This window comes from Cephus cinctus, unplaced genomic scaffold (assembly GCF_000341935.2).
Source record: "Cephus cinctus unplaced genomic scaffold, Ccin1 Ccin1_scaffold0330, whole genome shotgun sequence".
Lineage (NCBI taxonomy): Eukaryota > Metazoa > Arthropoda > Insecta > Hymenoptera > Cephidae > Cephus > Cephus cinctus.
The window spans coordinates 529,575-556,319 of NW_014333027.1; the positions used below are offsets into that span (position 1 = coordinate 529,575).

At 44.5% G+C, this 26,745-nt stretch overlaps 1 protein-coding gene across 1 annotated transcript in view; it reads left to right on the forward strand.

Annotated features, from left to right (window-relative positions):
• LOC107266576 (LIM domain only protein 3) overlaps positions 1-24,172 on the forward strand; it is a 51,805-nt gene extending 27,633 nt beyond the window's left edge. The window contains exons 2-6 of the mRNA XM_015737188.2: positions 1,397-1,510; positions 1,596-1,733; positions 2,387-2,512; positions 16,597-16,753; positions 22,723-24,172. Coding sequence (XP_015592674.1) covers positions 1,422-1,510; positions 1,596-1,733; positions 2,387-2,512; positions 16,597-16,753; positions 22,723-22,881 — 669 coding nt within the window. The 5' untranslated portion in view covers positions 1,397-1,421 and the 3' untranslated portion in view covers positions 22,882-24,172. The remainder of the gene's footprint in view (positions 1-1,396; positions 1,511-1,595; positions 1,734-2,386; positions 2,513-16,596; positions 16,754-22,722) is intronic.
• Positions 24,173-26,745: the final 2,573 nt, after the last annotated feature.

The window sequence follows — 26,745 nt, forward strand, 5'->3', positions numbered from 1 at the left end:
GCTCCAATAAGCTGGGAGGGGGGGGGATGAAATCAGTATCTTTATTTTTAGTAAAAAACCTAAAAATTACCGTGATACTTCTTCGGCTGGACTCAGTTTTATCGCTCCATCAATGAATATTTCGTCCGATTAATAAACAACCCCTAATTGTTGATATTATTTAATTTCAATTAATACACTAAGGGATGAAAGTAATGCCTGCTACCGTGACTCTACTACGTATATATTCTTGACCCGAAGAGCCTTATGGCTACCGCGGAGATCGGTATTCGCCCTCGAGAGAGTTACGTAAAAGCAACCCTGAAAAATTCCACCCCAAAGTACAGAAACAAAGTGGAAATTATCTACGTGAAATTCCCGGTGGGAGCGGGAGGAGTTTCTGAGGTTACCCTTACAATGCAAGTACCAGACCCCAGAATGTAACCGCAGTAACGTACGACTCATTGTTGAAAGGAACCAGAGTCAGTGTTGATAACCGTAGTACATACGTGGTACGCATATGAATTTTGGAATTTCACTTAAAAATGTACACACACTAGCGGAGCTACGTAACGGGTCTTAATTCGCGGATCAAAGCTGCGCTAGTAATATTTGCCTCGAAGTTGAGACCGCAAGAAGATATTAACATCCCTCTAATATTGTCCAGACGTGGTTAGGACATATTGAAACCGCATAAACTTTGTTCATACCATCTGAGGACTCGCCCCCTCTCCTCCCCCAACAAATATACCATTTGTTCACGATCGCGTTACAATCAAATCCTGGCAAACACTTGCGATTACGAAAGACACTAAAGAAATCTAAATCCAAGATCGAGGGAGGTCACGGTTCGAAGAAATTTGCTCCCCAGAATCCTTCGCTTTGCATAATACACACCTACCCACGGGTATGCCATATCGGAAGAAAGTGCGACAGTTTCTATCGAAACTGGCCTTTATCGTAACCGCAGACACAGCCGTTACCCTGACAAACTGCAGTTGTTAGACGTTTCAGGGGTTGAATTTGGCACCAAGTGGAGAAGAGCGGCGGTTGTTTAAACGCGAAATAGGAATAGGATAGGGTTGACATAGGTGAGTAGCAAGTGGAAGGGGAGGGGTCAAACTAATTCGATTCTAAACTCTGACCACACCGAGAGGACACATCCCACGCTGGACGCAGATGGCACTAACCGCGGTTAAATTCTGGAGCCGTAACTCTAATTACTCATAGACAACCCGACAACCCCGGGACCGAGAGCAACAGCTGCCTGAGAATCTGGTTAAACGTCCCAATGAAGGGTGGGATTTCTCTTATGATTTTCTCATTAAGATCGTTCGATTACTCTGGGTGAACCTTGACCCCACGTGTAAGAGGTATTACATTCTTACTAATGACCTATGACATTCGTGTGTTGCAGGTAGGAAAATTTTAATTACAAAAAAATGACTATGGACGTGAGCAAGACCGAGCCTAGTAAGAATGGTGCGACTCAACAGGAATGTGCTGGATGCGGTAAAACGATAACCGAAAGGTACAGTAGTGACGTAAATACGTAAATACATATATATACACGTAGAGAAGGATGCTCGTATGTTACATATGAATATGTTTAAAAGGTATCTGCTGAAAGCACTGGATATGTACTGGCACGAGGATTGTCTCAAATGTGGATGCTGTGACTGTAGACTTGGGGAGGTCGGATCCACCCTCTATACAAAGGCTAATCTCATTTTATGCAAGAGAGATTATCTGAGGTAAACAGTCTGTCAATCAATCGATATGTCAATAGCTATCGGGATCGATTGAATTTCATTTCTGGTATCGAGTGATTTGATTAGCCATGTGAAAACGGAAAATTTCTTTGTGCAAATATGACAGGACTGTGCGGAATAAAACTTGACTCTATAGACTTGATATTCGAAATGTGAAATTTTATAACCGAGAGTCAATAGCGAATCGTGTATGTGCAAAGGGCGCGGCGCGAAGGCAAATCGAATTTTACAGATGAGTTTCTCTTATTGAATATATATATACCTATATAACATATACGTATATCCAGTACGTATAGATAAGCATTATATAGGTATATATCCCGAACAAACGTGTCGTGCAAATAAACCGTGTTGAGATTACGAAGTCCCTAGGGGAAAACGCAGGTGCCATCGGGAACGCAACGAGCCATCGAAACTATGCTCTTTATTAATGGCCCAATATTTGACGATGATATTAGCGCAACCCCCGTGGAACGTTTATTGGTTCTCACCGCAAAGCTTCATCCCTAGCGGGAAAAAGCAATGTCGAGTAGCCTCGAGGATTTTTTCAAAAACATCGAGCGAACCCTGTATAACGTAAGATTCGAGAGTGGATTGGATGAATTATAATTATTTTTTTTTTTTTCATCCCTTAGACTATTTGGCAATACCGGTTACTGTGCGGCGTGCAGCAAAGTCATACCAGCCTTCGAGATGGTGATGAGAGCAAGGGCAAATGTTTATCATCTGGAATGCTTTGCCTGTCAGCAATGTAATCACAGGTAACTATAGACTCGAGTAGGTATTAAATAAATAGAAAAAACGGGAGGTGGCTGCTCTTTGATCATCGCCGGGGGTAGTTTAGTGGATGCGAATAAGGGCAATACATACGAGCCGTGTCCGCATTAACGCTGGACGCTCGTTTTCAAAGGAAAGTTGATCCGGGCTTTTGTTATTTATTAATAACAATACGTTCCGTAATTAAACATTCACACCCCCTAGCGGGAAGAGTCTATATATGTATATATTTCTCGTGGCAGCTCATCCGCATAACAATTTAATTCTTCCCCCTCTGAGCCCCCACGCTATCCACAACCAGCATCTACTCCTGACTCTCACACCCACCCATCCACCCAACCAGTTCATCCCAACCCCGAACCCAAACTCTCCTTTGCTTATACCTAGGCAGCATGAGCTACCGGCTCCGCGGGCTGCTACTAACTTTGCAACACTTTGCTTACTTATTCGCAACAACTGAGTTAAGCTGAAACGCCTGAAACTCGTTCGAGTTCAGACTTAAGGCGAAACACCTCGCTCTACCGGTTCTGCAGTCGAGAGATAATTGCCGTGAGAATCAGAGGGACTTCAACCCTTTTCTACCATGTAGACGTCTTCGTGTCTTCGGAATTTAGAGGATACACGTATATATCTATATATGTGTGTATACAGGAATATTCAGTAGAGACGCACCACTTGAAGTTAGCCCGTCCATTTGATTTTTACAGTAGTCCTATGTTCAGGTGGTGGGTTTCTACTGAATAACTCTATATGTAGGTACCATACAGTTCATCGGAGGGAGCGAGAGAGAGGAAGCGAGAAGGAAAGAGAGATATAAAAGTTTGTCAGGTGATTCGATAAGGAATAGCCAATTTAGGAAATACGTATATGAAAGCTCCTTAAAGAGCGTTAAAGTAGATTATATTAAAGAAAAAAATGTTTACCAAAGAAACGATAATTTTAAATGGTACAGACTCTTATGCAGGGCATTGCACTTATGTTACAAGGGGATGAAATCTATGGGAAAGGTCGAAGGGGTTGGCTCGAGCGTGGAGATAAAGCCCTACGCTACTGAACTCTCCGACGTATAATTGACAGCCGGCAAACCAACCGAGCGAGACATCTGGCTGAACAAAAGACGGAGTTGCGAACATTGGGAATGATATGCGTGCTTCAGGGTTCCGAGGGATGTGGGAGAGGTACGCGTCAAATGCAAATTATTTTGACTAATTTCGCGGAAAACTCGAGGGTCCGTCTCTCTCTTACCGTCGTACGTTAAAGCGAAGAGAATTAGAGGGTGTACAAGTCTATCGAGTAGAAGGGTGAGATAAATACATTTACTCAACCCAAGAGGGTGAATCTTCTAGCTCTGTTTTCAAAATACGTAATATATCCCAAGGGTTGATTTCCAAGGGATATCACTTATAGATATGTCTCATACTTGGTCATCCAGAAAAGTTTGCTATCATCCCTTCCCTTATCAGTCTCACGACAGCCCTCGAGTACCCAGGGCGTCGATAAGGGCTCATCGAGTAATCCATAAAAAGAAGAAAAGGGTTGCCTATAAGGGACGTTACTTAGCGAGAGCGATGGGGGTTGATGGCATTTCGTGCGGCTAATGTCAGCGGTCCTACGCCTCTGGCTTCTATGGCATTTCCCTGACCTTTCCAAGCCCTCATGCTTTCATCGAATTAACATCAATCCGACTAGGTATAATATTCCTTCTGAATTAATTACGTAGGGCGTTGGCCCCGGTAGCCGTAGGATCGATTTGCGGCAACGCAATCGTCATCGATACCAAGACCAGGGACGATCGAGCGATTCGACATTTTGCTCTGAGACGCATTAAGGAAAAGTGTTAAGTGCGGAGAAAAAAATGGGAACGTTGATAAAAATCACGACTGGTTCGCCCGCTTGCACTAATTCTTTCCCTCTCGCTCCCACCCACGCGCCTGATACTACCGAGCAACCCTCACGGGCCTACATAGCCGAGCCATTGGTTAGGGGTCAAAGTGGTTGACCGTAGGCAAAGCCGGAAACGGATGTGGCGGTTGGGTCACGCGATCTCCCACGAGTCGAGCATAAAACACCTGAGTTGTTTAATCATACGCTCTCAGGGTGAGCCTTCGCGAACGAAGCTTACCCCCGTAACACTCGTAAGGGTAGCGCACCCAGATTTATTCGATGATAATACACCACAGTGCCCTCTTACACTTATACCTAGACACCCTTAGTTTATCTATTAACAGGCATTCCGCATTACGCGTCTACATTGTTGGATTTAGTTGCTGGAAACCACCCTTAGGTATTAAGCTCTCGTTTGGTCACACGGAAAAGTTCTTATAGTGATAACGATAGCGGCGATATAACTTTGTGCAGCTAGTAACAACCATACTCGTGGATTGAGTAATACGAAATTGGGTTGGTACAATGTTTATGACATTTAAACAATTTTTGTAATTTAAATTCAGAGAGGAACATGTGTAGACGAGAGCACAGAGCACCTACGGTATCTTGGCTTATCACCTTCTCGGTGGGGATGCTGAAAGCTTCTTCGTGCACGCGCAAGCACACTGGTCAACTTTTCCTCCTGCTTCACTTTTGTCTCAATTTCACATAAGAAAAACATTGACCGTGTTTGAAATGTACTTTGGTAATAGGAGTTTGAACGGCTTAATTGTCGATACTCTAAGATAGGCGCTTATCAAATCATCAGTTATACCCTCATTATCAGGTACCAAATATATCTGATAGCAGTGGCAGGCGGTTATCCTTCAAAGTTGAGAGAACTACCAATACCCTAATTGATGGTTTACGTACCTCCTCACGATAAAGTACCAGAACGCCATAATTCCCTAGGGTCTGTTAAAGGGGGTAGCTTAACAGATATGAATTCCAGCGAAGTAGAATAAGAGCAAGACCCGAGAGCGAAGTAAGTTGGGAGTAAAATTCACGTAAGAGTCTCCGGGTCGGCATTAGCCAGGGTGGTAGTGGTGGTGGTTAGCACAATGCAAAGTCAACTTCGCACTAGGTATTCACACCCGACCCCCTTGGCTCTCGTCTCGGGTAGGTGGGCGGCCATTTTGTTTCCGGTGTCCCGGGGCTACTTCCGGTCAGCGTCACGCAGTCCCGAGTCGCAGAGTGGACGGAGCTGCCGGAGTAGCTACCTCTTGAGATCTCCTTTCACGATTATATTCAAATTAAATGCAGACTCTAACCGGTAATATACTGCCGCCAATTTAGCTACAACCCCCTGCGGTCCGTGGAAAGGGATACAGCCTGTTCTGGATGTGGGGCTGGTTTACCTTACTTGGATCACAACTGTGTGAAATTCTTCCGGGGGAATTGTTACGTTTTATCTGGCAAGACACGAGACTCCCTACTCAAGTTCTCGACGCCATTAATTTATCCTTTTACACCCTCATTTCTACCCTTCATCCCTTAACGCTCCGAGTACCGCGCCCGATGATAATGATTTTAATAACGCGATTAACTGCTGGAAATCACAAGTTAATTCATCTCCATATTCCCGGATAAAGGGGTTGATGCCGCAAAGGGGATCGCGTTCTTTCGTATACCGGCGAAATGACAGTGCGCCCAAATATTCGTGTTTCGCACGTTTTCGAAGTTTCGGTTTGATTTCCAATTTTAATGCAAAGCGACGCGTTAATGCAAGGCTGACGCCGAAGTCCTCGTTGCATCAGCAGGATGCAGTAGCTTTGTGTCACCGGATAACCTAGAATCGCGTTGCCTGGCTCTCTGGTAGCGATACACCTTTTCCTCCCTTCGTTCGTCCCTGTTGGTCGCTGAACCCTCGTATAGCATAGCTGCGTACTACCCCATAGCATACTAGACTGTTAGCAATATCAAATCCCTTTCCAGCATCCCTATCGACGTTTTCATCATTCCCTCTGTTACATACGATACTGCCCTTCATACGAGCTCCTCGTCGATTATAAATTAATACCATTGAATATCGTATTGCATTGGTGAATTAATTTATCTTTTTTTTTCCTCTTCGTCTTTCCTACGGTTTACAGGACAAAAACACGTAGGGCAGTTTAACCAGCACTGAGTCGAACGAGTGAATAATATCTGTACTGCACTTTGAAAGGGAGTCAATATTCAGAGCTTGATCTTCATGCTTTTGATGCTGACAATACCCCAATGCACGATTTGCCCTAATAAAACTGTGATCGCTGGATAAAACAGCGCAGTGCATGCTGGTAATTAGCGGTATACATAAATCATTGGGAACGGTGCACGTTAAATGCATACACACACGCCAGCACGTAGCCCATTACCAGCCCTCACAAGTCAGGCAAACGAGTATAATGTGTAACGCAAACGTAACCGCAAACTGCCACAGGACGAGTTCTTCTACGTGCCACCCTGGTAGGCAGGCAGATAGGTAGGTCCTGAGCTTCGATTTTTAGACAGCCCTGGCGCTGAGTGTGGAGCTGCAGAGAAGATGGTTGTACCAACCAAAAGATACTTAAGGGTAGAAAACAAAATGCGGGTAAGACAGACAAAGGACCTTGGTGGAAAAACGACCAGGAGGAAACAACCCTTAACGTCGGAATTAATTCATAGCCGACGTCCTAGCTAAGCTCTTGGGTTTTTGAAGGGCCGTCACGCAAAGTGATAGTTTAATCTCCAGTTTAAAGCCGGGCTAGAGAATAGGCACGCTTAAGCCACGCCATATTTGACAGAGGGAGGGTTTACTGCTGCTTTATAATAGCTCCTACCATTATGAATTATATCTTCTATTGTTTTCTCTTTCGGTTTAACGTTCTGACAGTGACGAATTCGCCGAGCAGAAGAGAGAAGATGAAAATCAAACAGTTGTTTCAGGTCGCTGGTAGATTAGTGGCGATGCGTGCTACCAGGACTGGCAAATGAGTATGTGATATAACCGTGCCGAATAATCGAGAATAATCGTGGATAATAATTGGCAATAATCATGGGTCGTGTGCGTAGTAGGTACTTTCTGGTAGAGGGTATCGTGCAAAAATGACCGTTCATATGAAACGCGCGCGACAGAATAATTAGCGAAACATCAAATTCCGTTAAACACTCGAAATTAATCGGGCAAATACAAAATTAGTTGAGCGTTACGCGTGTAAACGTGTGGTCGGTAGCAAATTTCTGAGTGGTGGTTTCGAAAGGGTTGAAGGCAGCGCGGTATAAAATCATGCGGATATTCGCGTCGGCCAAATATCGTTAGAAACTAATACGATTGTCCTGCTGACGTGCGTCGTGTCACATCAATCGAGTATTTATAAAATAAACGGAACGCGTGCAGTTTGCAGCCAGAATAGCAAATCTAATTTAGCCTACAAACGATTATTCACGTCCAGTAAAATTCTTTCTGCAACGTCCACAACGGAAACGCATGAAGCTTCCAATTGTATGCCTGGAACGTATATCACATTAGGACCTCGTGAGTTCTGCGATCGAAAGAGAAAAAAAAAGTTAAAAATAAATACCAGTTTACCACGTACCCCTATTAAAATTGTGTCCCATGCATATGTTTGTATCAGGATAAACAGCACGTAGAATTTTTTGACAAATATCCCTGACGCGCCCCACTGCTCGCTCTTTCATTCGTTCAAACGTTCACCAGTTCGCCCGTCCGGGCGTACATTTAAAGAGCGCCGCGACGTACCGCGTCCGTTCTGTTTACATGTTTTATTTTACCGTGGTGCCTGCATGTCGCGGCATAAACGTGGCCAATTATAAAACTGGGTTTGTTTCGGACAAATCGTGTTTACCTTTGATTCGCAAAGCAATAGGGTGAATGCATGAAGGGTTATCGAATATTTAATGTATGAAAATATTAATACAGGCAAATTATATTTTCTATATACCTACAGAAAGAATACATGAACTCTATGATATTTGTATATTACTGTACAGTGAGTCTATACAGTATCGTAACATAATGAGCTGAATTCGAAGTACACTGCTGCAGGGTGTCCACTTGCAGACATTGGCAAATATCGTTAGGGGATGAAACACTAGGCGTTAGGTTTGCAGTGTACCAATCCGACAGTACCGTAATTTTCTGGAGAAATTTCGTGTTTCGAATCACGAGCTTGACCAGTGATTAGCGAGTTTGCCTACGACCCTTCCAGGGCAATCGGCACGCGCCGTGTATGTAACGTATATAAGGTTTTCATTTTACAAACACGATAAAACGTACGTTGATAAAACACTCATTATTATAAATAATTGCCAGGGGGTTGGCGTAGGAGAAATCGTGCGTTAATTTTTACCGATAAACAATAGCGAGGAAATGCGGATGGCGATCGGGTGAACGAATGGAAAATAGGGACGTGCGTGCATATAAATAATCGGATAGCTCGTGTATCGTATGAGTGAGAGAATACGTAATACAGGAAAGGGTGGTAACGCTGGTGGTGGTTAGCCTCAGTGTACATAGCGTCGAATAATAATTTTCAATGGTTATTAGCGATAATAAAATTTCAATTTATTGGCTACGGTTTATTCTGCTTCTAAATTTATAATCAGTCCTCTCTGTGCTCTGTCACGACTGGCCATATATCCAGCCAAGCAAATAATATCGCTTTTTAAATTAAAAAAAAATAATAATCCTGATATTCTACCAGCGATACGATAATAACAGATACATACCACATGTGCCAACAAAATTATGGTGTATCGATGTGAGAAATAAAATGAATTTATAACTCCAATAATTTAAAACTGAAATTTTAATTATTTTTAAACAATTCATATTCCCACTAACATAACAAAGGCAATAAGTTGATGAAAAGTCATATATAAAGGCAATTCCCATCAACGCGCCACTTGGTTTCAACCGCAACGATCCAGCGTCTCGACAACGTTCTTCCCGGCACCACAAACAATTTGGGAATCTGGTTCAGACAGTTCACGGTACAACGGCGAACAATCTGAGTCCTCCGTGACACATTGGCTTCTGAGTTATATAATATCTGTGGCAGACACCCGGTTTCTAGTCTGCTAACGGAGCCAGACGGGCAGATATAATATCTCTTGTCACGTCTGACGTCACTTCGGAACCCACTCTATTCATAGTTGGTATAATACTCGGCTTCGCTGCACCCGTTATAGTTTCCCTGGAAGCAAACAGTGCATTCAGTCGTTGCCCTCGTTCCAACCTAAAACCCTCCAGCAATCTTAGCACCTACCTTTAGTATTACTCCGATACGAGGAAGCCTCTGCAGTTACATCTGGGGGATATTTTTGTCCTTGAACATTTTCAAAATGTCCCTAGTCCATTTAATACACTTGCCCGCGGAAGCCTGGCAAAGCTTCTAGGCAAAGTTTATAAAGTAGCAGGAGCGTGCTTGCCGTTGGGAAGTCCCTCCCAGGAAGGAACCGTCCAGTGCATCAATTTCAAGTTTCCCGGGTACTTGACTATTCTTAGCCACCACATTTTCTTCCACTTAACTTTCTGCCGATAACGTAGACATGGGGTGGCTCACTTTAGCATCCCCTTTCTCTCTCCTCGATGTAACCACCCTCCGACTTTTTCCCTGGCTACGAACGCATGCAAGTAAACTTGTTCTTTAGTTCGTTAGGTTAGGTTCCAGTCAGACAGGGGTGGCTTTACCATGGAGTTATGAGACTCGAGGTGAAAAGATAACCCTTGAGCATTACTCACGGAAAAGGCAAGATATCGGCCTTGAGATCCTTCCAAAATCGAGAGCTCGGAAATACGTTTATCTGACTCTTATTCATGAATAAAGATACGTAATGCATGGTTGTCAGGTGAGACCCGGAAAATGCAAGAAAAAAAAATTCGATTAATTCACAAATGGCTATTGAATATATACATATATATATATGCGTATACAAACATCGGGTACTCCTCTTGCACGCAAGGCTAAAATCTAGTTACCAATACGATAAGGTTCGAGTGTGGCCAAATTTTGCAAGGATCATCGAAGGGTCCTGGGGATGCCCAAGGGCTATTCTTGATGCCCTTCTCCTTGGCATAGGGCTCGAACTCCCAAGGGTGAAATGGCTCATTCCAAGGCACTTATCCGCCGCACGCCGTAGATAACCATAGATTAATGGGCTAGTGAGTCTCGAGCGGAAGCAGAGAAAGTCAGAGTGAGAGATCCATGAGTGAGAGTATAGAGAGAATGAGAACGGGGAGGTTATATCAAGAAGGAATCCTAAGGCGTCCTATACTGATATATCGTTTATTGAGAAATATGGCAGAACCTTTTATTCCAGCTCTCTTAGCTCTCTCGACAAAGACTACTGTCCCTCCGCCATCTGCACAGTTTTTCGCGGCATAAGCCTTTTCCGGTCTCTGGAAAAAACAACCGTTGACTAATAACCCAACTGGGTGATCGATATACATTTTCTGTTGATTCACACTAACAAATCCTGCCCTGAAGGAGGGACCGGGTATTCCCTATACTATACATGTGACTACAAGCAAGTGATGTCTTGTCTCGGTGGAAACTATCTAAGGTGTCCCTCAAGTTCCTGAGACTTTGGTTAACGTAAGCCAACCCTTCGAAAGGATTAGGGCAGCTAAGCTCGGAGGTGGCAGGATATTCAGTTATCAAGTACATCCGGTCAGACGAGACACCGCCGGAAGTCAAACAAGCTGCCGTACCCAAGATAAGGCTGCCAACTGTAGAACGAACAGAGTGTCAAGGGACAGGCTTAAATTTTAGTTAAAGTCTCATCTAATGAAAGTACAATACCAGGATCACGTATAGTATCTACTTGTTAAGTTGGATCACTTGCATTCCCTCTCGTTATGATTTAAGTATCTCCTTCGTCGGTATCGTGAATTACATTTCACCGAAGGTATAACCATAGAGGCACGGGTCGTAGGTCAAAGTTCTCTTGATACGGCTACAGGAGTTTAGTACAAGATTTGGTAATTAGACTGTGGCCCGTGGAACTTTGAATTATACGTGGCAAGGAGCAAGTCCTTAGGAGGATTCCCAGAAACCTTATGGGGCCCATTCAAGGATCAGCTTCGTGTATTCGCTCGAAAATTCCTTAATTAGGTATTCCATGTAAGATTGAAACAGTAGTAGGCGAATTTGGTACCTTAAAAAATGACTGAAGGTATATTTGATCTATTTTGACATTATCAAGCTCCTGTACCGCTCGAATTTTAGGGATATGTCAAGTATTAGCCTCGAGGCTATAGGGATCTTATCAAACCCCTATAAGATCCTCATGTAACGAGACGCCGCTTATTTCAAGCTCACGCGTTAAGTTATATTGATGAACCTCTTTAATTGCCAACTTAGTCACAGGCTTTGCACTCATAACCCTTTAGCGAAGGTAACGCCAAGAGATAATGGGCATACAGTACTACCCTGTGGATACCAGCACCCTTCTACGTACCATCATCCAAGCTTTCCATGACCTTACAAAAAAACTATTCTAATGACATTCTGATCAAAGTACCTATATTTCCTTGAATATCACATAAAGACGAGTACTCGCGTAGACTCAGCGTATAAGGAAAGCTCCTGACAATGCCCGCCGGCCCTGACAATCTTCTCTGACAGAAGCAAAAGCAGAGGCAACTTCCCGTATATCCAAGCATCGTCCCGGGAGTTTCTACGGAAGTTTGGCTTCGCGAGGAAGGCCGGCTAATGATGGCAACTTAAGTACTAAGTCATACTTAATCCTCCCTTAGGCCCCGCTCACACCGAACTAACTTGCCGGCCCTCGACGGACTAACATTCACTAGTCCCGCCACCGGCGAGTCACCCCTTTCATGTTCCCCCTCCACCAAGTATGCCTCTAGTAGGGTAGTACATATATACGTATATATATATGTATATACATACAGTTCGTTCGGCCTAAGCGGCAAGCTAGGATTATACAGAGTGGCAGCTTATCGTTAGCTCTTCTAGGTGCTGGCTAGCATAATGACTACGAAATTGGCAGACTGGCGTATATATAATCTTGTCAATGTATAGATAAGCCAAGAAAGTTGAGTCGAATATTTTTCTTTCTAAAGATGAAACATAAGACGTGAATATTAGCCCGAGGGCTAGTGAACTCCTGTTATATCAGGACTGTCTCGAACTGCGATCACTTGAACTTCAGAACTGATAAGTGTCTGCTCCGGGCGACCGTAGATTTATTGCCAGCTCGTCTTCCGAACCCCTGGCAAAAGCGCCGTCGAAACCTTCTACCTACGACTTCCATTTTATTGCCGGAAATAATCTTTGATACGATTGCGACTCATTTTACCAGCTCTTTCTTCCACTCGTACACAGTCATACCATCTTTCCGGAGGTTCCTTCACGTTTCATCCCCACTTTCTCTTTCTTTAATACACTTCAGCCTCTTCTCGGTCTGCACGTCTATCGATCTATCTCCTTGAGCCACCGACGCCACGACGTTAACGACGCCTCGCGGACGCCTCTAGTTCCCTACCGTACAGCCTCTTAATGCAGAAATATTGCATTTTCATCCGCAGCCATTCAACCCTTCCCAGAACGTAATCTACTCATTGCGGGTACCTCCTGGACCACTGTCACTTTATGCTTAATCTATATCATTAATAAAGCTTACTGTTGCTCCACGAGGAACCTTAAGACTTGCGATATTAATAGAAGAGACAGGATTAATATCAGTAGGAGGATTCTGCGATTAAAAACTGAAATCCAAATTGTGCCGTGCTCGCAGATCCAATTAATTCGTATCGCGAATGCACGACAGTCAAAAGGCTGTACGATTGTTTGTAAAAGAGGAGGAACAAAGTGGAGATGTCTATGAGTCGATAGCCAATCGTTCCACATGAGAAGACAAGGCAAACGCTTCGTATAATATTCAGTGGCGTTCGGTTCAGACGCAATTCCGGAATGACATTTAGATAGTGATGTCAAGCGTCTGTGGGGTAAATCTGTCCCCGTTTGCGTGGTCGATGGTAGGACGCGGTGGCCGCGGGATGAGTAACGTGCTTCTCTGTTTCTCTCACTCCTCTCCTCGCCGACTCTCTCTCTCACTGACTCATACTCCCCTCGGCATCCCTCTTGCCCCAGCATCAAGAGTGAGTTCATTCCTGATCGAATTAGCGCGCCACGGTTCCCTGATACCCTGACAGTCTGAATTAATTAACAGGAGAACGCTAGGTAACCAGCCATTACCGAAGCAAAGCCCGGCCTCGCTTTCGAAATTTGAGTAGAATCAAAATCCCAATAAACCTCATTATTGGTATGACCTTTCGATTGTGTGAAATAACACTGGTGTATATGCAGCAACAGTGGTAAGCGTCGTCTGGTACAACCTGAAATCAAATAACGTTATAGTTTTTCATGTGACATTTTAATAATTTTAATAATAAAGGTAAAATACCGTCAGTCGCTTTCCCTGTCAGCTTAAATTTCCCTGAAGATCCGCGGCATCTCTCCTGTTCGTAAATAACGAAACGCTATTCCAAGACACGACGGCGTCTATTCCAAGAAGACGCCAGGCGTCTATGCCGAGACGACGTCTTGACTCCATTAACTTCACACTTAGCAGCACCTTAGCCGCCAGCAGCATCCCTGTTCTCATCCAGGAGCCAAGTCAGCCAGCCAGTCAGTAAGGGGTGGTTAGTACCAACCCTCTCGAGCCTGCGCAACCCCTTGCCTCACCACCTTCATCCTGCAGGAAGATCTGATTAGGGGTTCGACTCTCTGCTAAACGCGTTAGACTCGGCGACGGGGAAGACTCCGTCGTGCCTCTTGTCTCTACGTGGCGTGATGCAAATTGAGTAGGAGCGCCAGCCAAGTACCGAGGCTGGATCCGAGAATTTGCGATCAGACCAAAGTTTATTCGAGCACCAACCTTAGAGGGGGAGGTTAAAGTGTTGCCGTTTGGGGTTTCTCATATTTGCCAAAGAATCCCTGGAGTCCTGGAGTCCTTGCACTGTACTCTTAGATTATGCTTCTCGAGCCTCTACGGCTGTGAACGCACTCGACTGTATCCATTGTGTATTGTTTTGAGCCAGACTCCAAGTCTGACTGTCTCTGGCTGCATCCCCTTACAATCCTTATACTTCGGCAAGGGACTCCGCTTCGTAGCCACGACTGAATTCACTAATGTTCGAAACGTTTAGCAGCGCGTAGGCAATGCCTATTCCACTACGTTATCGTGAAGCGCGACACGTATCTTAGCGCGAAATCATAACACCATTATACAACGGCGAACCCTCTAATGCTTCTTTTTATGACCACCGATATTCAACGGCGCTGCCGTCGATCGATTTGACTTTATGCGGAGCACTTATCGTACCCCGTTACGAGCTAACATTGCTTTTTATAGGACGGGGGCGAGAAGGGAGAGACCGATCTTCGACTGTTCCGATCTCTGAAAACGAGAGAATTAACGAAAAGAAAAAAGAATGAAAGAAATGATACGAACCTAAAAAATATGAAACGAGCTACAACAGAGGGCGAATCCATTTCGTACTCTACTATCGCAGAAGGTCGAAGAATATTTTTCCCGGAAGGTTTGCTGCTCTTTCTGTATTTTTTTTTTTTGTAAATCGTCAATGTTTAGTATACCCGGCAGGTGCCGAAGTGGCGAAAAAATCACGTCTGCATTTACATAAGCGTCGGTATAAAGCACTCGACAGAAATCCCAGCATAAACCCAAACAGGATCTCCGCACGGAATAGTGCGTCAGTTGAATACGCAATTGGTCTCGCAGTACCTAGATACTTCTGGTACTCGCGTTTCGAATACTTTTATTGCACCAAAATATACACAGCGAAAGCCCATAGTACTTTATACGCATGCATGGCCAGATTTCGTTATCTATTACTTTGTTCCTCCGCTATATCATGGATACATCATTTTTCCATATGGTAGGCAATAAGCGATACGACCTGACTTAAGCCCTTCCTTTTTTCCGTCTAAGGGAGGTTTTAAAGTCATTTCTGAGACAAATCGCTCGGACACGCCTATGGCATGATGCAAGCGATGGGGTATTACGCTGTCCTACGGTGAACGGGAGCGACGAGACTCGACAGGAATTTCAAATGTTGACGAAACGATTTTTGAGTCACCTCAATCTTCGTGGATTCCGAATCGCTCGCGGGAGTCACCCTTGTTGGCCTCTTTGTCTCAAAAGATCCCCATGTGGCTGCCACAGTCGATCCGTGTGAAGCTAGGAGAGGAAAGGACAAAAAAATCGACTTTTAAACCGGCAATAAAAAGGGAATGTGAAATCTTTGATTTTAAAGGCTCGCAAGGGGGAACGACAGTTGGCCGATGCATATAACCTCCCGGCCTCCTGGCTGACATTTTATGTACTACATCCATAGGGATCTATGTAGTGTATTCGCAAAATATTGCAATCCAAGCACGTACCGTAACCTCGCAACGCTTGAAACTTCTTTCATCGCGTATACAGGCTTCTCGATGAAAGAGAGAATAGAAGAAAGAGTAAAAAAATAAGAAATGGAAACTGGAAGGTAAACGACAAGCAATAACTGTGGACGAGAACAAATGGAAAGGAGTCCGTAATATTAGGTCCTTGCTAAAGAGGCTGAGCCGGTAGCAGGGCGAGAAGACCAAGGAGGGAGTAATAGAGAAGAAAAGAAGGAAAAAGATTGCAGCTGCTAAATCGCAAGCAGTGCGAAGTCTTCGCGAAATGCTTTACGAAAGCTGGAAAAGGGACCCTCTAACGAGCGGATGCCATTATCCTTACGGTAAACTCAGTCCGAAACATCGTGCCCGGTTTATTTCCCGCGAATCGAGCGTAGAATTAGCATTTAAAGGACCTCGAAGATTTTCAGCCGGAAACCGAGTGGGAGTCGCCTGGTTTACTTGTTTTTATTTTCTCGCAATTTCCTCGACGAGCTACAGAACGGAAAGCGGTCTTAAAGGGAATTAGCACGCTTTACTGCCTCGCTATCTTGTGTAATTCGCGAGTCGAGAGTTTTCCTGCCTGTCTCGAAAATACTGGTATTTTTAAAAAGTATCCTTTACTTGTAGCGTTCATCTCCCAAGTCTATTTGCACTTCCTGTTTTTCGATTCCCATATGAATTACCTCCTTCGTCGCTTTACCGTGCATCATATCGTGCTTTTGTGTCCGCAGGTTTTGCGTAGGGGACAGATTCTATTTATGCGAAAATAAGATACTGTGCGAATACGACTACGAGGAGAGGCTCGTCTTTGCCAATATGGCTTTGCATCCACCCCCGTCAGCTACCCTGGCGCATATTAAGAGACAAGTGACACATCTTCAATCACCGGTAAGTCCATACATAGTATATCATTAATATATTATTAGCCTTGTTACAACAAATATTTTTAACCCTTTCTGAATTTCAAAAATTTCAATTTCAATTTCCCTTCGGATCGAACTCCTTAAAATTTTTACTAAGACTCACCAAGGCTTCTTTATACCTCTCCCACCCCTCCAGCCCCTCTCCGCCGGCTCCTCAGATTTTTTTGGCTACTCGAATCAGTAACAGCAAGAGATATAATATAGCAATTCTTAACAGACTCGTACCACTCTATAGAGATAATTAAGATATCGTGGATAATCTAATGGTGAATAGTAGTGGTGGAAGCAGTAGGGGTAGTTCTAGAACTGAAGACGTAACCCCTTAAGACGGGTTAAAGTGACGGGCCTGACCCTCTTGACAACAAAGGACTCCCTTCAGGCTTCAACTATGCTTTACAGCAGGCTGCCATCGTCTTATGAGTAGGATATCGCGTGTCCTTATTAATTAAGCTTGGCAGCTAAGCAGGGCTTCTGGAATGCCTGGAGGATCCTGGTCCTCTTCGATAAGGACAGTACGAGCAATAACTTGATATCCACGACTACCTCAAGAGACCAGAAGATTCTGCAGAAAAAAAATTAATTTCATCAAAAGGACCTCAAAAATGTATTAATCCATTATTGTTAAGACACCTTGGTATTATATCCTCGATTATCCTAAAGCAACAGACTCCTATCGTTGGGCATGATAACATAAACCTAGTATCCTGCTTTAATCTTGCTCTTGAACACCTTCGTCTTGGTTTCAATCAATTTAATCCAGGTCCTATCTCGAACCAAGATCCTTGGAGCAGTCTTAGGACGCTTCGTCTCACGTAGAGTAATGTTTCTATCATAATATTAGCTATGTTCGCACTGAAATAGTTTTCGAGTTAAGGAGATTATGCAAGAGATTTCAAACTGACCTGCCAGGGTTGCAGTCTTCGAATATCTCGGAAAGTGTACATGAAACCATCATAAGGAACATCCGTATCATCATCGCTTCAAAGACTGTCTCGAATGAATGGGCAACTCGATGGGGAAAATTCAACCCCTACTAAAGGGGTTAAATTCATACGAAACACCCGTTGAATTTTCTTCCGGAGGATCTGAAACGTCATATAAAAAATTACTATCACACATTTTCCACATGCTAGAACTTTAGGCTATTTCATAGTTTTCCATAGGGTGTGGTAAACCAACGGAATGGGGGATGACGTCCGTGTATATATATGTACGCACTGGGGTTGAGTTAGTGGAACACGCTCGAATCATACGCATGCATAGAATAACGAGGTCCTGAGGCTGATCATATCGGACTCGGTAACGTGTACTACTTATAATATGCAAATGTTCCCTCTGTCCCCTTATATACCCTCCTCCTCCTCGTCGCGATTGTGCCCACCCACCCCCTCTAATTCAAGGGTTGCTAACCCTTGTGACTCTATTGCTACGCTACCTAGCTAAGGGGTGACTCTGTATACTTTACTTTAATTAATATTAGTTACATTGACGCTATCAAGGACGCTCTCGCGTGTTCAAAAAATGAGTCTGCACTGTCCTATACATATATTACCAGTCCCATAAGCGTCATCGGCGTCCCTGATCCTCCACGGGAACTCACCCCTAGAGTTAACCCAAGAACTTGCTCTTAAATATAGAGTCGGCTAATGCCAATAATCACCGTAGCATGCTAATACCAAGGAAGCATCCATCACCCTAAGCCAGATGGATCTCCCGAGACACTTTCACAAAACTCGGCAGCTCTCAGCCATCTTTTCAAGCTTCCACGCAATATTTCCTTTTGTTCGGCATCATCTTGAAAGCTCTACAAGGTCTTTCCGCTGATGAACCTCTGCACCGGGTATGACGATTTACCAGGACGTCTAAATTCATTGGGTATTTATGTAGCTTCAGTGACGTCAGTCGACGGGCTTCTGGAACAATTACAAAAAGAAAAAAAAAGGTTTCATAACAAAAGCAAAGTCTATTTCGTATCCACAGGGAGGAAAATGAAGTCGCTATTGTGAATCAGTGAGAAGCGCCAAAGCAGTACGACTTTCGATTGTTGCCGATTCAAAGGCAGGGGGTTGCTTTCGAGACGACGAGAAAAGTTAAACGAGATGTAAAGTAAGGGGTAGGTTATCTGGTTACAGAATCGGCGTCCCGACGTCCCGGCGTTAAGATTCTTAAAAAACCACCAAGAACCAGATGCTCCTAATACTATCCTTAGAGCTCGTCAGCGAGAGTCCATAGCTAACTATACCACCACCGGCAGTAACACCCTCTCAGAATACTTCTTAAGCTCCTACGGAGGGCGATGTCGTAGCTGGGGCACCATCCCCCGTAGGAGGGGTAGTTTTTCTGATTGCCTGGGAACGGACAGCTGTCTCAATCTTTGAAGCGCAAGGTGGAAACTCCGCCGTCTAAGGCATTTCCTTCTCCTAAATAACCGCCGTTTGTTACAAATAACGAGAGTTGCTCAGACGATAAGTGTTCGCTGAGGGAGGCTACAGGCTACAGGGCGTTTCACAAGTAATAAATACGAAAAACAAAAGCAGAGTTTCAGGCTATTAATAAGCACAACATCCTTTTCTTCACTGTATAAGAAAACGTAGGTATTCTGAAAAATTAGATGAAACTTTTATTTCTCACTAATTTCCCTCGCGGGAGGCTAAACTAAGCGCCGGGAAGATGCTTGAATTTCAAGGGAGGACGAAGGGCGCGAAGGGACGAGAACCGAAAGGATCGAGGCGACGGGGGTGCAGGCGGCCAAGAGTTCGAAACGATTATCTGAGTTTTAAAACAAACTCTCAAGTGTCTGCAAAGTCCTCCGTGCGAATCGAGGGTTTGGGGCAGCAGAGGGTTGCTGGAATTCGTACGGGGAGGTGTGGAGACGGGACTCCCTAAGATAATATGCTAATTCCAGTACCGAGTTACATGGGAATTTAAGAGGATCAATGCATATATACACGGGCGAAGAGGCTTGTGGCTCGCTTGGCCATTTGAGCTTCAAGAATATCGAAATCTGTTGAGCTTTGATCAGCTACCGACGGTCCCTAATGATTTCAGTCACGATCAATCCATCAATCCGTCTGCCGCTTCTATTCATCCAGTACGCTAGACAGTACCGTAAGCTACGTATAACGAACATATTATTAGATACGCTGCATGACTGAATTTCGTGTTAAGCCACGTAGCTCTTGGCGCGAATGCACGCCCTATAGCATCGGAGAATGCTTCGACCATGGGAAAGCCCAGCTTGCGAGCTTATGTGAGATTATGAGTTTAGTTGCGAAACAACTCGCCGCCCGGCATGTTCGCTCCTCACTTTTATAACGATTATTACCCGTGCGTGGCACCTGCGTTTGTGTTCCGAGTTCTACCTGCCTTTCGCCGTCGCCTCATGTATGCCCGGGAAGACTCTGTGCAAGTTCAAAGCTTAATTGACGCCGGCGAAATTAAATGTAATTAGGATCTAGATTATTGTGATCTGCATGGTTCCCGTTCGGTGAGCTTTTTTTTTGCGTATTATATTTTTGTGGGGAGGGACGAGGGATAATATCGTTTGGAAATACGTTAAGCGCGAGATTTTTTTAATTGGATGCATTTGACGTAGGGCGGTTGTTAGTTGTCAAAAAACTATTTTATCCTTAATGGAGTATTCGGGGTTGTTTCGAGGAAATGCTTACTAAGTTAGGGAGGCTTTGGATTATTGTACATGCTAGATCGCAGCGGGGGTGAGATCATCCCCCGAGTTAATCTAGGAGGCTGCTTCGTGGAAACGAGCTCTTGGGGAATAATGACGTCTTGCCTAATTCTCTGCCGGCTGGGTGGGGTTGCGAGAGGAGTCGGCCGGAGAGGCATTGAGGGTTGAATGGTGGGAGCGTCGGGGGTGTTAATTTTTGCGCCGAAGAAAAGCCGCGCCAGCGGAAGAGAACACCTGGCCTGTTCCCAGCCGCAGGAGATCAACAGACAAATGACACGCGATTCCCAACCTTCTTCCCCTCCCTCCCAGGTGCACCCTGTGAAACCCACTCACCCTTGGCTCACGGTTACAAACTACTTCCAGCATTCGCCCCCGCCGACCGGGCGATTAATGTCTTACTTGCGCAAATCTCGCGAAAAATACCCCCCTAAGTTTTTCCAGCGCGTTCCTAAAGCTCGTTAACGATCCGAACGACCGATATTCAGGTAGTTTCTACGAGGGTGAAGATATCAAGGGTTGCGAATAGCGAAACGAGCAGCTATCAACCTGATATATTTTCAAAGGAACAATACCACCCAAAATGAAAATGGCGTACACTTATTCAAAGGATAATGGAAAAAAGAAGAAGAAGAAGGGGATGAAAAAATGCACCAGCGGTTTCCGCTGGCTTCGCGCTTTACCCGAGTAATTAACTCGTAAATAATTACGATAAAAATGACAAAGAGTTGGGTAAGAAATGCTTTATCACAGTCCAACCCCTACTGCCAACTCACCCTTCTTATGCACTCTCTCGCTCTAACGCTCTAAGTCCTCCCGTCTAGCCCGTACAAGAATCCCTAAATCTCGACTGGGGGTAAACCCTTCCCCGTACGAATCGGCCAGGGGGCGTAGGTACACCACCACCCCGACTACCCTAGTCGCCTTGACAGTACAGGACACCCCTTCTCTTTCTTCCGTTTCGCAAGGACCCAGCGCTCTGCGTAATTAAGAAATCTCCAAGGAGGAAGTCAGCCACCGCTGCCACCGTTACTACTGGCTCCTGTCGCTGCTGGCAGCCTCGCCCATTTCGCGGGCATTCCGACTAAATTAAGTCTATGACTTATTCACGTTTTATCTACAATTGCCAGAGGAGGAATTACCGGTGGGGGTATACCGGGAGCTGTCGTAATCAAACACGTTCGCGCAGACGGTTCTGCCTTCCAGCAACGGGTTTTGATGCCGCGTGGACGTGGAGCAGTACATCTCCTGCTGCTCTCAGTCGTTGGTCATTATCGGACGAAATCCTCTATGTTTAAGGGTGCTGATGATAATTTTCGCAATATCACTGGATAATAAAGAGCAGCCTGAGAGGGTCTGACAGTGATCATCACACGTAGTCGCTTTGCCATGGTCCGTCTTTTCGTGCCCATCACGAATCGCAGATACCCTTCGAAGGAAGATGGTTATACTTACACAGTTGCATATAAGGGATGAGTTAGGTACCTTTGAAGAGAATCCATATACCCAAAGTCGTTCTGACTCAGTGGATTTCTCCCTGTTCGGTAGGAGGCAACCCTTGCGAATTATAAACCTGTATAATTTAACACCAGTGAGCCATGGGAAGCCAAGGCGCCACCCTGAGAATACAACCGGAAGAAGGATGAGGGGGGGGGGTCGGTGAGAGTAAGTTTGAAGTTTTCAACAGTTTCCACAGTTCCTGCATCCTTCTATCGTTTAGTGGGCGCAACTCGGCCCGGGGAACTCCTCCACATAAATATGGCTTCGAGAGGGAAAGAGGCTGCTGTACCTAAAGGGACGAAGAGGACGAGGGGAAGTGGGCTCCTTAAGTAACTTCGACTTGAGATACAAGTTCTCTAGGCTTTTGTTTTCGAGCTCTCGGTATGGGGATGCTACGGGATGCTGAGGGCTCGATGGAGGGTTAAAGGTAGCCAAGGAGCCGTAGGATTCTCAGTGTGAAATTCAGAAGGAACCAGCCAAGTATTCTGGCTAAAATGAATTCGTTAGTAGAAGCACCCCTAGTGCTGTAGTCGGTACCTATAGCGTCGAGGGTGGTGAATTCTGTGCAAGGGAAAGTTTCGGGCCCTCGCACGTACCCCGGGCCACCTAGACTTTCGGGAATACTTTAAGGTCGTTACGAGGATGATTATTAAAATTAGATCAGCCCATTATACGGCTGAGATATATAGTTCATTACCTGGCCTAAGTTTCGTTAAGGTTTCTAAAAAAAAATTCTCCTTTCTCTGTTACAGACAGTTCCCGGTGGTGCTGCTCAAAGGCAAACCAACGGTGAGGCACCCCATAACCACAACGGATATCCAGCACCCCCAACATCTACTGCCCACAACGCACTCAACCCTATGAATAATTTAAACGGTATCAATGCACAGGCACCCTACGACACGAAATGACAGTCCAAGTAAACACAGCCGAAGGCCATGTGATCCTCGACAAGACGTCAATTCTATAATCTAGTCGATAATAAATTCAATTGACGACGTGAGAAATCATCGGAGGGAGGAACGATGACAGCATGGCCATTAAAACTTATTAGATATTAATTAGATAGTTTACGGAACTGGATATGTATATCTCATCTGGTGCTGATTTAGGTTAACCTGCAAACTCGTCCGCTTCTTCAATCCCTCTCACGGTGCTTCCAATATCATTTCCAATTCCCCAATGAATTTTTTAAGTTTTCAGGAATACATTCGACTTTCGAAATTCTCCCGTTTTTCAAAAGGATTATATCCCAGGGAGAGGAATTCTCCAGGGGCAGAGTTGGCTGCGACTGATAGGTTCGGCAAACGAGCACCCTTAAATCCCATAGATCGGATCCAACGGGTAGTAGGTTGCAACGAGCAGGGGGGTGGTAACAACCACTCCTAACAGTCCTAACCACCCCAGGGACTCGTACGTTAGGGGTGACTTAGCATTGTTTCAAGTTGGAATCTTCGCGAGGCCAGATTGATGTTTGTAACTTTTACGTAACCTTATTTGCGAGTCAGATAACGAGCCTGAGTTATGCGCAAACTTCAGGCTGGTTCTATCGCCGAACGTATCGGCCATCCTTTATTTTCCCCCATAAACAATTTCAAGTTGCTAGCTCATATCAGTAAGGATCTATTCGTTATCGTTCTTTCAGTGCATACGTATACGTACGATTGACGTCACTTTAATTTTCTTAATTACTATGGAAAGTAACGAGGAAATGCTTCCACGATATATTTGTATCGTTCCACGAGTACACGTTAATGTTCCTAATTTAGGTGTATCTAACGAGGTACTATATCAATAAGTAATTAGAATCGAATAAATCAAGTGTATCCTACAAGCTATTATCGAATGTCTAATACGTTTTAGAATATAAAAATATTAGATTCTGGATAAGTATTACAACTGGACTTATGATAACGCTGTCTATTATTCAATGTTATCCAATAGAAGAGGTCTGTCATATGCTGGATTTCAATAGTTTATACCAACGTGAGTCGCGAGAGGGAGCCGGATGAATATGAGAGTGTACGAGTGTAAAGTACGAAAAACAAAATAAAAAAACATAACAGATGTAACAACCAAATACGGATTGTACGGATGTACCGTAACGGTTTAGCTATATGTATATGACGAAGTCTGTTTTTGTATTATAGCCTTATTATAGGTGCGAAATAACGAGTAATAAAATTATTATTTCAATGTTAATTCGTGTTTCAAGCTGTATCTACTTTTATCCTTTGAAACCTATCTTATCGATTTCCATTTCGCAAAGAAGAAAAATCCTTTTCGCACGTCGATTCGTATGTTTTAGGAATCGCATCCTTTACGCCTCCTCTCTAATATTTAAGAGGGATACGTGATTGGCCCGACAAATCCAACGCGCCTCAATAATTTACCAATCATACACGGTCCTTTGTGTTTTATACAGCGCGTTTCGAATAAATCGCATTGTGTATTCAGGAGGGCGAAATCCAACTCTATCGGAGTGTGAATACCTTGGCAACCCGGCTAACAGGGGAAGGGGGGGGGGGGCATACGTGGAGAACGAGAGTGAGCGAGACAGAGAGAACGGTAAGAGAGAAACATAGTGTGGAATTGGGTGAGCCGAAGAGAAAGGTGGTTACAAAAAGGTAAGACTGCCAAAAGGCGTGAATATTCGCACGAGCTGTCTTGAAAATTTCGTGCTGAACATTGCGAATTTATGTGGATAGTTCAGGAGCTCGTTATAGAGACACTTTTGCCAATAAGGGCCATTTTGCCGCGTTGCGAAGACCGTGCGGAATTAATCGGGCGAGAGGATCCCTTTTCAATTTGGCACTATGGGTGTGGGGTGTCACTATGAAAATTCGCGAATTCACGGTCCCAACGCCATGAGTACGAGCAGTTAGCGAAACGATGACGAACGGCAGAGCATTCAATGCAAATTGGCAACTTTTCCTGCTCGCCTCTCTCGGTATAATCATTGGCAATTAGAGCACGGGCCACCGATAAATGTTATTTATGACCGCGATTACCTTCGGCACACCTAACTGCCAAGGTAGCCCCCGTCCGCCATTTCTATACCAAACCCTCCTGTCGGCCGCATAATTGCCCGGCAATTATCCTTCGCTTACGCAAAACCTTCGAAATATCGTTTAATTTTACAAACTTCCGGCAGACATGTCATACGAAGACAAAGCATCGATCTTAACCAGTCTGTCAATCGATCAGACATTTTCTTCGGTGACTCCAAATAAGATTTTATTTCTGTACTAAGGTCGTGGTGCAGCATTTTCGCGAAGTCCCACCAACTAGAGATAACTATACCATGCTCCGAGTCTTTTAAAATAATATTATAGAAAAATTTGGGACAATTTCATACGGCGAATTTGAATTACCGCGATGCCAGGTGATGACCGTATAGATGTGACGTATACGAGTAGCAGCGCGAGGTCGGCCGCGGGTTAAAAACAACAATTAATTAAAAAAGTAAAAATTGTTTTCATAAAATTAATTTACGGAAATATGCGCTGACTGAAATAATATCCGGCCGGCTGATGTGTGTCCCCTGCAGTCGGTCAAATAAAAAGGTATAAAAGCGGGTTGGCCAGAGACACAAGGGGTGAAACGGTGGAACGGGTATGACGAAGGCGAGAGGAGGAGTGCTTTCAAGCTTTCCCAGTTTTTTGGGCACGGCCGCACCGTACCGACTGTGCCAATCGCCGAGCTTTCGGTGCTTCCCGGCACTTGGCTATACTCGGCAAAGTTTTCGCATTTTTTTCATTTCCATAACTCTTATGAAAATATTCCTATTCCAGTGTTGTCGCTGCCCGAGGCGGCTTATTTTTTTTCACGAGCCGAACCGCCCCTCGCCACACCACCTCCTCGCTCTCTCAGCCCACCGACCAACCAGGCGAAGTGTGATTTAAGCGCACGTAAAACGGCCGTTAAAGCAACAAAGCTTTTTAACGCCCGTCTTGATTACCTAACTCGGTTTATTAAAACGTCGCAATATTATTCTTCTACCGGATGCCAAGGAGTTCGTCCTGCAGCGAAGCTCAGCAATCTTTCTCGACGTTTTTCTCATCTCGTCGGGATCTGCGAATAAAAATATTAAGGTCACATATATCATGTGCAGAAATACATATATCCACATGTGTTAACAATGCATCACCTGCAGCCCTGTAAAATCTTCGCTCTTTTTCATCCCTTTCAGTGCCGACGCCATTCATTGACAATCACTGTCAATTTATTTTCACACAATCACCACTAGTACTGTCATCATCTCCGCCATCGTCCCGTTAGCCAATAGCGATTACAGCCGAGACAGCGAATGACAGGAGAATACGAGCGGCTATCAATTTATTGTTTCGTTTCACCCGGTAGATTTGAAAATTGCCCAAGCAAATGAAACGACTCGCCGTGACAAAGGGGATAGCGCACAAAAGTCCAGGCCTTCGGATTCAGCGGCTATATCGGCTCCAGTCTGTTTCGGGAGGGTTTATTGAAAATTCTAGGAGGTCAAAGTTCGTAGGAGTGACACGTAAAGAGCGAGAGGCACAGGATCTGAAAGAATGAGAAAATAAATGGACAAAGTCTCGGAGCGAGACACAAAGGAAGAGCAACGTTTAATAATAATAATATTAACCCATTGAGACCCAGCCACTTTATTGCCAACTATACCCAGCAACCAGCTATATTTTCAGATAAATAGCATAAATACAAGATATCATCAGCCTCCAACGATGGAATACGAAAGGCGAGATACCGCGTATCCCGTCTGTAATGTGTTGATAAGA